Here is a 13,894-nt window from a genome sequence, read left to right on the forward strand (position 1 = left end):
AACCCAAACTGACGGCAACCAAAACCTCAGCTCCAAGCCACTTTCGCAACAGTCTCAACAACTATAATCGCAACATACAACAACCGAAACTCAATTTTATAGCAATTAATGCCATAAACCTCAGCGTGAGATTACAGAACAGTAACGAAAGGGCTTTCAAATCGAAACGCTTACCGAACCGAAGAAGGAACGGCTGAACCGAAACAGCAGCGGTCTCCGAGCCGGTTCAGTGGCAACTCAGCAGCCACCTCAAGCGGCAGCGGCGACAAATTCCGATCACGACAACTGGAACCAACACGCAGCGACTATAATATCCTCGGAATTCAAAAAGGACAGAAACCACAATTAAAACCCTTACCGGCAAACTTTTCCGGCGACGGCAGCAGGTCTCAAGTGGCAGAAACTCAGCCTGGAGCTCCGGCGGTGATCTCGGAAGCCACGTAACCACTCCCGGCAGTCAGAAACACAGAGACGCAGCTCCCTCTTCTGGCAGCGACCCTGCGGCGGTCGAAACCCCTTTCTGACAGTGGCAGCTCCGGCAGAGGCTTTGCTGGCGACGCGAGCAGGACTGGGCATGGTGGCTGAAACCTATCTCAGCCTCAGGCCTCTCTGTCTCCCCTCGGGTCTTCTCCGATTTCTCTCCCCCTCTGTGCTTGCCGGCGGTGGTAAGGTGCCGGTGGCAAACCCTTGCAGTGGCGGTTAGTGGCGCGACGGCGGCGTTACGGCTCAACCTCGGTGGCGCGAACGGCAACCCGAACAACCCACCTCCTTCCTTGCGCCACACCACCTCTGCCTCTCTCCCTATCCCAGCATCATTCTTCCTTCCCATTCGAGTTCGACGGCAACCAATACAGCCCCTTTCAGAGCAGCGACGGCTGCGAGGTGTGAAGCAACGCCCTTTCCTCCTCTTCGCGGCGACTCAATCTGCAATAATAGCAACGCCGTTGGAGGACATGGAAGCAGCGGAGACCGAGCAAGAACGTGGTGAGGCTGAGGACGAATGGCAGTGACGAGGGCTGGACGCGATCTGGGCACGGCGTCGAGGTGACCGGTGACAGTAGCGCGGCTCGTCCCTCCCCTGTTCGCAGCTCTGCCCCATCTCCGCCTTTCTTCCTTGCTTCAGATACTGTGTGTGGTGTTTAGGTTAGAGGGACTGCGCAGCTGCTGCTGTGTCTTAGGGGAGAGGGTAGCTGAATTAGGGTTTCGGTGGCTAAGTGTTGCTTTTGGTGAGGTGTGTGTGAAAATTAGGGTTAGGGGTAAATTGGTAAGTTCACATAAAATTGGGAATAATATAGTAATTGAAACCCAAATTAAATCCAACACTATTTGTACATAGAAAATACTATTTGCTCATCAATTTCACAAATTATTTTCAATAAAATGCCCAAATCTAAAAATTAAAAATAATATACTTAATTTCTTCATTTTCCAAAACAGCAGTAATAATATTTAAAATATTACTTATCTAATCCAAATCATATAAAATCCTTATTATTTCATAACTATCAACCTTATACTTTAAATATAGAAAATAATCCAATAATTATAAAATTGGATAATAATCATAACTTATCTCAAATCCAATAAATCAATATCCTTTAATTGTTGCTTTGATTTGATTTATTTTCCTTTCAATTTATTGTTCTTACATTTTGTTCTCTTAGTTTTATTTGCTATTTCCTTCATTTTATTGACTTTATGTTTATGGCTCTTTATTGAATTCAATTTCTATTAATGCAATTTATGTTTTCATGTTTCTTATTAAGTTGTTATTATTGTTTCCTTGCATTGGGTAGTTGTAGATTTTATTTTTCTCGTTAATTTACTATGCTTTTCTTTTATGCCTTCCAAGTTTTTGATAAAATGCTTGGTTGGATTTTAGAGTAGATTTTTATACTCTTGGCTTGGATTGGTAATTTAGAGACTCTTGAATTGTCTAAATCTTTTGTTGATTGGTAATTGAAAGTTTCTAGTTAGCTTGAATTTCACTAAATCTAGTCTTTCACTATGACTTTACTAGGACTTGTGAACTCAAGTTAATTGTGCTCACATGACTTTCCTTCAATTGTTAGAGGTTAACTAAGTGAGAGCAATTTCCACTTACCAAGACCTATTTCCATTATAATTGAGGATGATAATATGGATAGGAATTTCAATTCTCACTCCTTGCCAAGACCTATTTTATTTGTTAGTTTATTTTCTTGTCTATCAAACCAAAACCCCAAAAATATATGTCCCAAAACCAATAATATGCATACTTTCCTACAATTCCTTGAGAGGCGACTTGAGATTTAAATACTCTCGATTTTTATTGGTTTTCATTGTGACAAACAAATTAAATTTTATTGAGGGTTGTTTGTCGGTTTGGATCTATATTTGCAACGAGATTATTTTTGTGAAAATTCTAACCAACGATTTTACTATATCAATGTGTCAACCTCCTTGAGCTTCAGATGTCTAATTGACATGGTTCCAATGGCATTGGAAAGCCAAATTTCAGAACTTTTCAACAATATATAATAGTCTATACTTTTCTTTTGGAATCACTGCCTTGAAAGGCACTAAACGCCGAGCCTGGCGTTTAGCGCCCAGGAAGACAGAACTCACTGCCAATTCTGGTGCTGAACGCCAATGCTGGCGCTGAATGCCAGAAGTGCGGGTCAACCTCATCCAAAGGAGCATCTTTAGCTAGACTTGGCTTTTAATTATTGTATTTTATCTCTTTTTGTTTATTTTTATTTACAAACAAAATCTTTTAGGTTTAGAATTTATTATTTTATTTTAGTTTAAATCAAATTAGGTTAGATATAAAAGGAAAAAGATTTACCTTTTAGGGGGGATCTTCTCACTTTCGAACTTCCACACTTTTCAGAACCCTTGTTTTCTCTGTAAGTCATGAGCCACTAAACCTCGTTAGTTAAGGTTATGAGCTCTATTTATTTCTATAGATTAAGACTATTGCTTTTCTATTTTAATTAATGTATTAATTCAGTTTCAAGGATTACTTTCGTTCTTCATTTTATGTATCTGGGTGGAACGAAAGTATGACCTTTACTCTATATATGTTCTTGTGATCCTTGGAAGAGGTCTCTCACTTGAACAACAACTTGAAAGTAAATTCCTCCTAAATTCCTAATTGCCTGAACTAATTTGGATACATGATATATAATCCTCTTAGCTTTGGGTAACTAGGGTTTTTGTGGCTATAAACTAGAATTGAACTTAACCCTTTAATCGGAATCAAGTGACCAAGATATTGGCGGTTGATGAAAGTTAGAAGAGACTAAATCACTAAGACATTAGGGTTTAGTCAATTATAGTTTGCCATGAAATGAATCTTGCATGATTAAAATAGTTGGTAAAAAAACTTAATCCAGAAAAGTAAACATCTCCGATACCTTAACTGCTTTCTCTTATTGATTTCTCACCAATTCTCTTAATTGCTTTCTTTACTCTTGAATTACTATTTAATGCGATTTCAAATCACCAAAATAACTTTCTGCCTGCCTAACTAAACCAATCATTTGACCATTGTTGCTCAGTCCATCAATCCTCGTGGGATCGACCCTCACTCACCTAAGGTATTACTTGGTACGACCCGATGCACTTGTTGGTTAGTTTGTGGATATTCTGAAATCCCACATCGTGACCGGCATCTGAAAAATAATAACAACATACGGTTTGAGAACCGGAGGTTCTCAGTATGGTAATAGTGCCAAAGGCAATCCTAGAACTCTGCATATGCATAAGATTCAAACTTGGAAACATTTTAATAAAATATCCATAAAGGGTTATGTAATCTTAAGGGATTACTAAACAAATAGATCATTGTTATCCCACAGCCTTAGCCAACCTATCCTCTATGTGATCTCATCACCACTGCCTACTGAACTTCCTCAATCCCAGTAGAAAACACAAGTAATGCAAGGAAGTAACATACATTTACAGCAAGTAATTCAAGAAACAAATAAGTATGTTATACACTTAGGCAATAGATGCAAGCAAGAAAAGCAAACAAACACTTAAGAATGAATATGATGAATGCCTGTCCTATTGGTCATGATATCACGTGTCAGTTCAACTGCCAACCCGACATATCTTCTTGAGATGTTGCCTTTTTGTCACGTATATATATACGTGATTAGTGCCCTAGCACACTCTTACGGGATTAGTGCCCGAGCACACTCTTGTGACTAGAAAGGATGCGAGCGGGATACTCTGCCTCAGACCTCACATCTCAACGTAAGCGGGATTAACCATCGTACTTAAGCTAGTGCTGCAACCTCGACAAGCGGGATTAACCACCGTCCTTACCAGGCGCATATCGTCTTACCAAATCATAATAGATCAGGGTGACTTACCTTGCCCATTGGTATTTGTAATACCCTAATTACCCTTACTCAGTATCGGACAGACTTAAGCTGGTAATTGTAACACCCTAATTACCTTAAGCCTTATCTCGCGTCGTAAAGCAAAGGTTAATCAAAGGTTACGACAATTCTAAAGCTTATATATATAATAATTCTAGAAGCCTGATGAAGAATTAAGCTCAAAAAAAGAGTTTGAAAAGCGCATAACGTTCACCCGAAGCTACAAACTTAAAGCACAAGGTATAGATATAATATAACAAAATATAAGAGGATAGTAGTATAAAGATCTAGCCGCAGCTCGCGGAGTTTAAGCCGGCTAGCTATATACAAACAATACAGAGCTTTTGAAAGTAAAACAGCTTATACAATAATTCTCTCAAAGTAAGCCTCTAAGGCATAGATAAATACAAAAGTGAGAGATCTAATCAAAAGAAATCAAAAGACTTCAAAACATAGCAAGGATCCTCCACTCTGTCACCATCAAAGCAACTCACCGAGGTGGGTTATGACCTGCATCTGAAAAATAACAACAGAGTATGGAATGAGAACTGGAGGTTCTCAATATGGTAACAATGCCAGTGATGTAAGATATAAGACTCCTGGATGCCAGAGGCAATCCTAGAGCTTCATATCCATCATGAGATTTCAGACTTAAAACATAAGTACATTTAAAACCATATCTTTAAAACCACAATGAAAAAGGGCAATCTAACTTAGTGGATTTCTAATCGAACAATTCTCCGCTGTCCTACAGCCTTCGCCAACCTAACCTTCCTGCGATCCCATCGCCACTGCCTACCAAACCTTCTCAATCCCAGTAGAAAATAAAAATAATACAATGCAAGTAAAGCACAGGTATAAACATGGATATCAAGTAATTCAAATAGGAAATTAGGCATGTTATACAATTAGGCAAGCAATTCAAGTCGGAAAAGCAAGTAAATAGATAAAAGATGCAGATGATGAATGCCTGTCCTATCTGGCTGTGATATCATAACGTCGGTTCAACTGCCAACACGACACACCTCCATGGAGATGTCATCCTTCGGTCTCATAACGGGAACCTCTGAGATATAATGCTGGATCACGATCCAAGATGTCAGTGCCTACACACTATAGTGATTCCGAAGTGATGCGAGCGGGATACTCTTGCCACGGACCTCACATCTCAACGTAAACGAGATTAACCACCGCCCTTATGCTGCCGTCGTGACCTCGACAGGCGAGATTAACTACCGTCCCTGCCAGGCGCATAGCGTCTCAATAATCTCAGTTTAAAAATATTACATCAGTGGTTTTCAAAATCATTTCATTCAATACTCAGTAATTCACCGCTTCCATAACTTTTGTCAGTAACCGTCAATAAAATACCCCGCCTTCTCACTCAACAAAATCCGTCCTCAGTACTCTAAAAACCTAAGTCTCCATTTTTTAAACTTTTGCAAGAAAATCCTTAATTGATTTCACCTCGAGCCCTCTCTATGTTCTAACACCTAAAAGCAAGCTAAAAAGTCTTATATAAGTGTCAAGAAAGTTTACAAGCCTGTTGGGAAGGTAAAGCAGTTAAAAATAATATGTTTATTGAAAAACAGGATAGTGTGCGCACGCATAGAAGTGTTCGTACGCACAGAAGGTAAAAGTTTTCATTTCAAATGCGCGTACAGATGCGTGCGATTGCCCTAAACAGACTTCCATTCCTAGTGTGTGCGTGTGCAAGAGGTTGTGCGTACGCACAACGTCCAAATTTCACAGGGTATGTGTGTGCACCAGAGTATGCTAGCGCTTCCAACAGTAGGCACCTCCCTATGTGTGCGTGCGCACAAGTCAAAAATAGCCACTGGTCAGAGCACGCGCATAGCAGTGTGTGTGTGCACACAAACCAGAAATCACAAATTCTACAACTTCACAAGATTCAGATTTCTGACACAAACTTCCAATGATCATATCTTGCTCTAAAAAATTCAGATTTCTACCAAATCTATACCATTTTAAAGCTCTTAGAATTATCTTTAATTTGATATAAAATTCATTCAATTTAAAAAGCTGTAGCTCAAGATATGATCCGTTAAAGTTTGCCAAAAATCCATTTTTACCAAAGTTCACTAATTTCTCAAATCCTTGAAATCCATAACCATAACCAAATTAAAACCACACCAAACTCCAATTTAGCTCATAACTTAACTTACCCTTTATGTCATAATTCACCATTCATATCTGATTTCCACTCACATTATATAATCCACAACCTCAATTATCAAATACATGACACCATAAGCATTTCTCCACTAACACCTCGTCAATCATCATTCTATCACTACCAATCATAATAATCAACTTAAATCATTCACAATATCAATATTCAACACTAGTTATTATCCTCTACAACATTATTCATCCAAATCATCAAAGTCATCAATGCATCATACATCATGATTCAACAAATTCAACAAGCCATTTTCATCTAACCTATCCTATGGGTCACTAGCCTAAGTGTCTAGAAATATTATATATTACATAGAGAAAGCCGAAATCATACCTTGGCCAATTCCCAATATGTGCTATACACCAAGATTTGATTCCAACAAGCTTTCAACTACAACCAAGTCACCAACTCAAATCCAAAGGCTCCCAAATTCACAATAATCAAGCTATATGCACACAATTTATAACTAATCACCCTAGGGTTTATCATAATCACAATTTCACAAAGGTAAAGAGTTTCCTTACCTTTTCCAATGGAGTTTGGGGCACAAACCACTAATAGACCAACCTTAGATACCACCTAAATAATCAAAATACAAAAATTTATGCAAAACCAAAACCCACATTTTTTAATTTCTTAGGGCTGCTGGAAGGAAGAGAAATTTCAAAATCTTACATATGAAAATTAGATAAAGTAACGGGCTTGGCGAGAGCTTCACGTAGCCACTAACAGCACGCGAATCGGAGCACCGTAGCTCGAGATATGGCCACCGGAAGTTAGATATGAAGTGTTTTAGCTCTTCCCTCTCACTTCACTCTTGTAGCGGTGTGTTGTGTTTATGAGGCCAAGATGAGTTCATTAATGAACTTATATATGTTGGGCTTGGACCCGGTCCAACCCGTTAGCATTTTTGGCCCGTTTGGCCCAATTTCAGGACAAACCTTTAAAATTAATGTCCGATTTCCAATTCTAAATATTTTCCTAAGGTTTTATACTGCTTTTAATATTCTCGCACAGTACCGGACAGACTTTTAAGCCAGTATAGCCGATTCATTTTTCGATTTGAGTTTTTATGTGATTTTTCGCAGAAAATTACATTTTCCAACTCAGAAAAATCTACTAAGTCTGAAAATCATATTCAAATTGTCTAATTAACATTCTAAATTTTTGGATCCTATTTTTGGGAAATTTAATTATTTAATTAATTAATCGCGGTTCTTACATTCTCCCCACCAAATAAGAAATTTTGTCGCCAAAATTTAGTGATTACCTGAGAATAGCTCGGGATAATCCTTCCATATTTCGGACTCCAACTTCCAAGTATGCTCTTCCACTCCTGCTCTCTTCCAAGCAACTTTGACCAATTGAACTTCCTTTCCTCGCTGTTTCTTCACACTAGTCGTCAATACGCACCGATGTTACTTGAAATGTCAAGTTCTCCCTCAACTTGACCAACTCGGGCTTTAACACATGAGCTGCATCCGATGTGTACTTACGGAGTTGTGACACGTGGAATACGTCATGCAAGTTAGACAAGTGAGACGGCAAAGCTACTTGATATGCCACCGGCCCGTATTGCCTCAGAACCTCCATTGGTCCAATGAATCTCGAATTTAGCTTCTTGGTCTTAATGGCCCTTCCAATCCCAGTTGTCGGAGTCGGAAATACATGCTCGCCCACATCAAATTCCAACGGTTTCCTTCTCTGATCCGTATAACGGTCCCAACTTCCCGGTTGATCCAAGACACACGCCCTTAGCATATCTTTCATCGTCTGAATAGTCCGTTCCGATTATCCATCCGCTTGCAGATGATATGCCGTGCTGAGAGATAGCCTCGTACGTAAAGCTCTTTGGAAAGCTCCCCAAAACCTTGATGTGAATCGGGGATCACGGTCCGACACTATGCTCGATGGCATACCGTGCAACCTTACGATCTCCTTGATGTACAACCTTGCCAATTCCTCCATAGAGTAGTACATTCAAATAGGCAGAAAATGAGCGAACTTGGTTAAATGATCCACGATCACCCAGACTGTATCAAATCTCGACCTAGTCCTCGGTAAACCGGTCACAAAATCCATGCAATTCCTTTCCACTTCCACTGAGGAATCTCAAGTGGCTGTAACATTCTCGACAGTCTCTAGTGCTCTATCTTCACCTTCTGACACGTCAAACACTTAGATACCACTGTAGTTATGTCATTTTTCATCCCAGACCACCAGAGCATCTTCTTTAGATCGTAGTACATCTTTGTACTTCCTGGATGGATAGAAATCCCGCTATTGTGAACTGCCAACAACAACTCTTGTCTCAAACTTCTGACATCCGGCGCACAAATTCTCCCTTTATACCGCCATAACCCTTCATCATCCGTAGTAAACTACCATGCCTCTTCTTACCAGTCAGTTGGAACAACTTCTGAAGTTCTTGCTCATCTTGCTGAGACCTCTGAATCTCTGATTTAAATGTACTTGAAATCTGTAACTGGTTCAAACAAGCTCTTTCGGCAACTTCACCAATATCCAGCTTGAGATCTACAAACTTATTCACTAACTCCTCTTCCTTGATCCTCATCCAAGCAATTGTTAAAGACTTCCGACTCAATGCATCTGCCACTACGTTCGCCTTTCCAGGGTGATAACTTAGTTCAAAATCATAATCCTTGAGAAGCTCCATCCACCTCCTTTGACGCATATTTAGCTCTTTTTGATTAAAGATATACTTGAGACTCTTACGATCAGAAAAGATGCTAAACCTCACTCCGTACAAAATGGTGCCTCTATATTTTCAATGCAAACACAATCGCCGCTAATTCCAAGTCATGAGTTGTGTAATTTATCTCATGTGGTCTCAGCTGTCGCAATGCGTAAGCCACCACGTTTCGGTGTTGCATCAACACGCAACCCAAACCTTTCAGTGACGCATCACAATACACTTCAAACGGTTCATGCGGTTCCGGTAAAATTAAAACAGGTGCTGAAGTTAACTTTCGTTTCAAAGTCTAAAAACTTTTTTTACACTCCGACGTCCACATAAACGGTACCTCCTTCCTTGTTAACTTAGTCATTGGTAGTGCAACCCGAGAAAATCCCCTGATGAATCTTCAGTAATATCTGGCCAAACCCAAGAAACTCCTAACCTCAGTCACCGTAGTAGGTCTCTTCCATTCCATCACTGCCTTCACTTTTGAAGGATCTACGACTATTCCTCCTTTACTCACTACGTGATATAAGAACTTCACTTCCTCCTTCCAAAACTCGCATTTGGACAATTTAGCATATAATTTCTACCTCTTCAGTATTTGAAACACAATTTTCAAGTGTTCTTCATGTTCTTCTTCTGTCTTTGAATAAACTAAGATGTCGTCTATGAAAACCACCACGAATTTGTCCAAAAAGGGACAAAATACTCTGTTCATGTAATCCATGAACACAACAGGGGCATTTGTCAACCCAAAGGACATCACCGCAAACTTGTAGTGTCCATAGCACGTCCTAAAAGCAGTTTTTGGAATTTTATCCTCCTTCACCCTTATCTGATGTTATCCAAACCACAAATCAATCTTCAAAAACACCCCAGCTCCTTGCAGTTGATCCATTAAGTCGTCAATTCTAGGCAACAGGTACTTGTTCTTCACAGTTACTTTGTTTAACTACCGGTAATCTACACAAAGTCGCATTCCTCCATCCTTCTTCTTCAACAATAAAACGGGCGCTCCCCACTGATGAGATATTTTGGAGGAAAAATAAATTTCTCCCAAAACACACAAATCTAACCGGCAAGTGTACCGGGTCGTATCAAGTAATAAAAACTCACGGGAGTGAGGTCGATCCCACAGGGATTGAAGGATTGAGCAATTTTAGTTTAGTGGTTGATTTAGTCAAGCGAATCAAGATTTGGTTGATGGTTTTGTGACTTGCAGAATTAAATTGCATTGAAGTAAAGAGAACAAGAAATAAATTGCTGAAACTTAAAGAACAAGAAATTAAATGGCAGAAACTTAAAGTGCAAGAAATGTAAATTGCGGAATCTTAAAATGCAAGAAATGTAAACAGCTGGAATTGTAAAGGGAATTGGGGAATGGATTTGAAGAATTTAAACAAGGAAAAGTTGAATTGCATTAAACAGAAGAGGGAAAGGGAATTGGGATTGAAACGGATCTTGAAGCAGTAAAATAAATGAACGTTAAAAGCAAGAAACAGAGAATGTAAAATTGAGATCTCAGGGCCCAGAGACTAGAAAACCAAGTCTAGATCTCAATACCTTCCTAGATCCAACAAGAACAAGTGCAAGGAAATTGTAAATTGCAAAGAAATTAGATGAGAAGCAAGTAACTGGAAATGAAATTCAATTAACAGTAAAGAAACAGAGAGATCCAAGATTGAGATTGAAATAGAATTTCTTCAATTCTCCAATCCAAGATCCAAGACAAGTGTAAATTGAAATTGAAAGCAATGAAAACAAAGAAATTAAAGTTCAAAAGCTCTCCGAAAACTATTATGAAAATTCCCAAAAGGAAAGCTCTCGAAGAACTTGAATTCTATCCTATTTATACACTTTCTTCCAATGATCTTCAAGCCTTGAGTTGGGCCTTTGCTCTTGGTGGAATTGGGTTGAAAGAGGCCTTGGTTGATTGCTCTTGAAGTTTGGAGAAGAACCGAAGTGAACCAATTGAACCGGTTTTGAGGTTAGCAAAAGTTGGACCAAAAGTTTGAGCCAAAGTTAGGGGTCTAACTTTGGCTCCAACTTTTCATAGCAGCAAACACATTTTTCTGGTATGCACGTTGGTGCCAACGTTAGGGGTCTAACTTTGACCCTAACGTTGGCCTTGTCTAGTGTGCTTGTGGTGCCAACGTTAGCCTCCAAGTTAGGGGGCTAACGTTGGCGCAAACGTTGGCCCTTCTCCCTTATGTTTTCATGTGCCAACGTTAGCCTCCAAGTTAGGGGGCTAACGTTGGCGCAAACGTTGGATGGCCAGGGAGGAAATTTCGAGTTCCAACGTTAGCCTCCAAGTTAGGGGGCTAACGTTGGGGCTAACTTCTTGCTTCCTGGTTCAATTTCACTTATTCCATTGTCCTCTCTTCACTCCTAGCTATTCCTCTTTGCTTCAACCTTTCTCCAAGCTTTCTTTACCTATCATTAATCAACCAAACTCATCAAAGCTATGCTCAAAATCATGAGATATTCATTCTTTCATAATATGCAACACATATAGCATAAAACCTCATGAAATGGCATAAATTCATATATGGTTGGTTCAATCAAGGGAAACATGAAAATCTACTCAATTAGCTTGCTTGTAGCTCAAGAAAGTGCATAATTCTAATGAAAACAAAAGAAAAAGACTAGCTAAAATAGGCTAGGATGACTTGCCATCACCCACGAGGATACAATCGGTCGAATGAACCTCTTGTTCAGAAGCTCTTCTAATTGAGTCTTTAATTCTGCCAGCTCTACCGGAGCCATTCGATACGACGCAATCGACACTGGTATGGTTTCCGGCACCAAGTCAATTGCAAATTCAATTTTCCTTTGAGGTGGAAACTCAGGAATATCTTTCGGGAATGCTTCTGGAAACTCCCTAACCACTAGAATTTGATCTATCCTCTGATCATCACCTAACGCATTCGTAGCCAACAGTATATAACCCTGACACTCTTCTCCATTACAGTTCACCATTACAGAGTTCAGGTAATAGAATTTGATCTATCCTCTGATCATTACCTAACCATTACCACTGCTCCACTTTTTTCTTCTGGCATAAATCGAATCGATCGCTCAAAGCAATCCAACAAAACCCGATTTGTTAACATCCAATCAAAGCTTAAATCATATGCATCAGTCTCTTCTGTATACATTATGATATATACACAAAAAATAGAAAAAAAGAAAAAGAGAAAAAGAAAGCAATAAAAAAGGGACAAAATTCCCCAAAAGAAAAGTAACAAGAATAATGCATATGGGATGTGAATAGAAAAGAATGCATAAGTGAGTGAAAAAGTAAAATAATGGATAACTAGGTTGCATTTGAATTGTATAGGTTGTTATGTGTATTAGGTGAGAGTTTAAGTTAATCAAAGATTCAAATTTCAAGCTCACTTGACCATATGCATCCTTACTATTCATACCCTAGGTCGAGCTATGCGATCCGGGTTGGACGGAGACCAGAACGACCGATCTCTTACAAGGCTGGCTCATCACCAACCTCTTCATAAAGAGCTCAGCTAAAACACCATGTAGGCCCAAAGCAAAAGGATCCCCGCTCACCAAAAGACGGTGGACTAAAAGATAAAGATCTCCTCCACAAAAAGATAAGATAAGACAACAAACTTATCTCAAGGAAGATCACTCCCCACTACTATAAATACACTGGAGCACCCAGGTATAACTCACATTCTGATTCTACACAAAAAACCTGCCTAAAGAACGGGCTAACTTAAGCATCAGAGTCTCTTACAGGTACCACACCCTCCAGTGATCAAGGATCAGCAGCACCACCAGATCCAGCAAGTCAGATACGACAGCTCTGGCCACAGCAACAGATCTCATCCAAGATCGACCTTCAGTTTCAAGTAACCCTCAAAACATTGGCGCTGTTGCCGGGGAACCTGGAAGTCATCCTATCATCATGGAGGACAACCTTGACAACAATCACAACTCTGGTTTAGAAGACAGAACGCCGTATAAGAACACGGATACCACACCGAAGGATACACCTCAAAACAAGGGAGACAAACAACCCCTAAATACAGAAATTTTGGAGGCCATCCGTGAGTAATAGAATCGCCTTAAACAGCTAGAACAAGAAGCCGACCAGCAGCGGGAGGCTGAGCGAGATCTCCGAAGAGAAACTAGGAGGTGTCGAGAGTTGGAAGATAAGCTCCTCAAACTCGAGGCCAACTTCAACACAAAAGCTACTCGGTCCAATCACGAAGATAGCCCCCGCAAGGACCAAGACCCATTCACAAAGGAAATCATGAAAGCTAAAGTCCCAAAAGACTTCAAAGCTCCTGACATGACTCTCTACGATGGTACGTCCAACCCAAGTCATCATCTCAGCAACTTCAGAAGTCGGATGTATCTTACGGATGCCTCAGATGCATATCGTTGTAAAGCCTTCCCGACTACCTTGACCAAAACAGTAATAAAGTGGTTCAACAGCTTGTCGCCAAGGTCAATTGCAAACTTTGATGACCTCGCCAAGAAGTTCCTAGATAGGTTCTCCATCCAGAAGGATAAAACCAAGCACGCTCCAAGCCTGCTAGGGATTAAACAAGGAGATCGGGAGAGCCTCCGCAGTTATATGGAAAGATTCAATAA

General features: G+C 39.9%; 1 protein-coding gene across 1 annotated transcript; it reads right to left on the minus strand.

The window, feature by feature from the left end:
* Positions 1-7,968: 7,968 nt before the first annotated feature.
* Positions 7,969-8,343, minus strand: LOC107640839 (uncharacterized). Its single transcript, XM_016344340.1, has one exon. It carries the CDS (start codon positions 8,341-8,343, stop codon positions 7,969-7,971), a length of 375 nt encoding a protein of 124 aa, XP_016199826.1.
* Between the last annotated feature and the right edge of the window lie 5,551 nt (positions 8,344-13,894).

The sequence above is a fragment of the Arachis ipaensis genome, chromosome B5, assembly GCF_059453495.1.
Source record: "Arachis ipaensis isolate K30076 ecotype BB chromosome B5, ASM5945349v1, whole genome shotgun sequence".
NCBI classification, from domain to species: domain Eukaryota; kingdom Viridiplantae; phylum Streptophyta; class Magnoliopsida; order Fabales; family Fabaceae; genus Arachis; species Arachis ipaensis.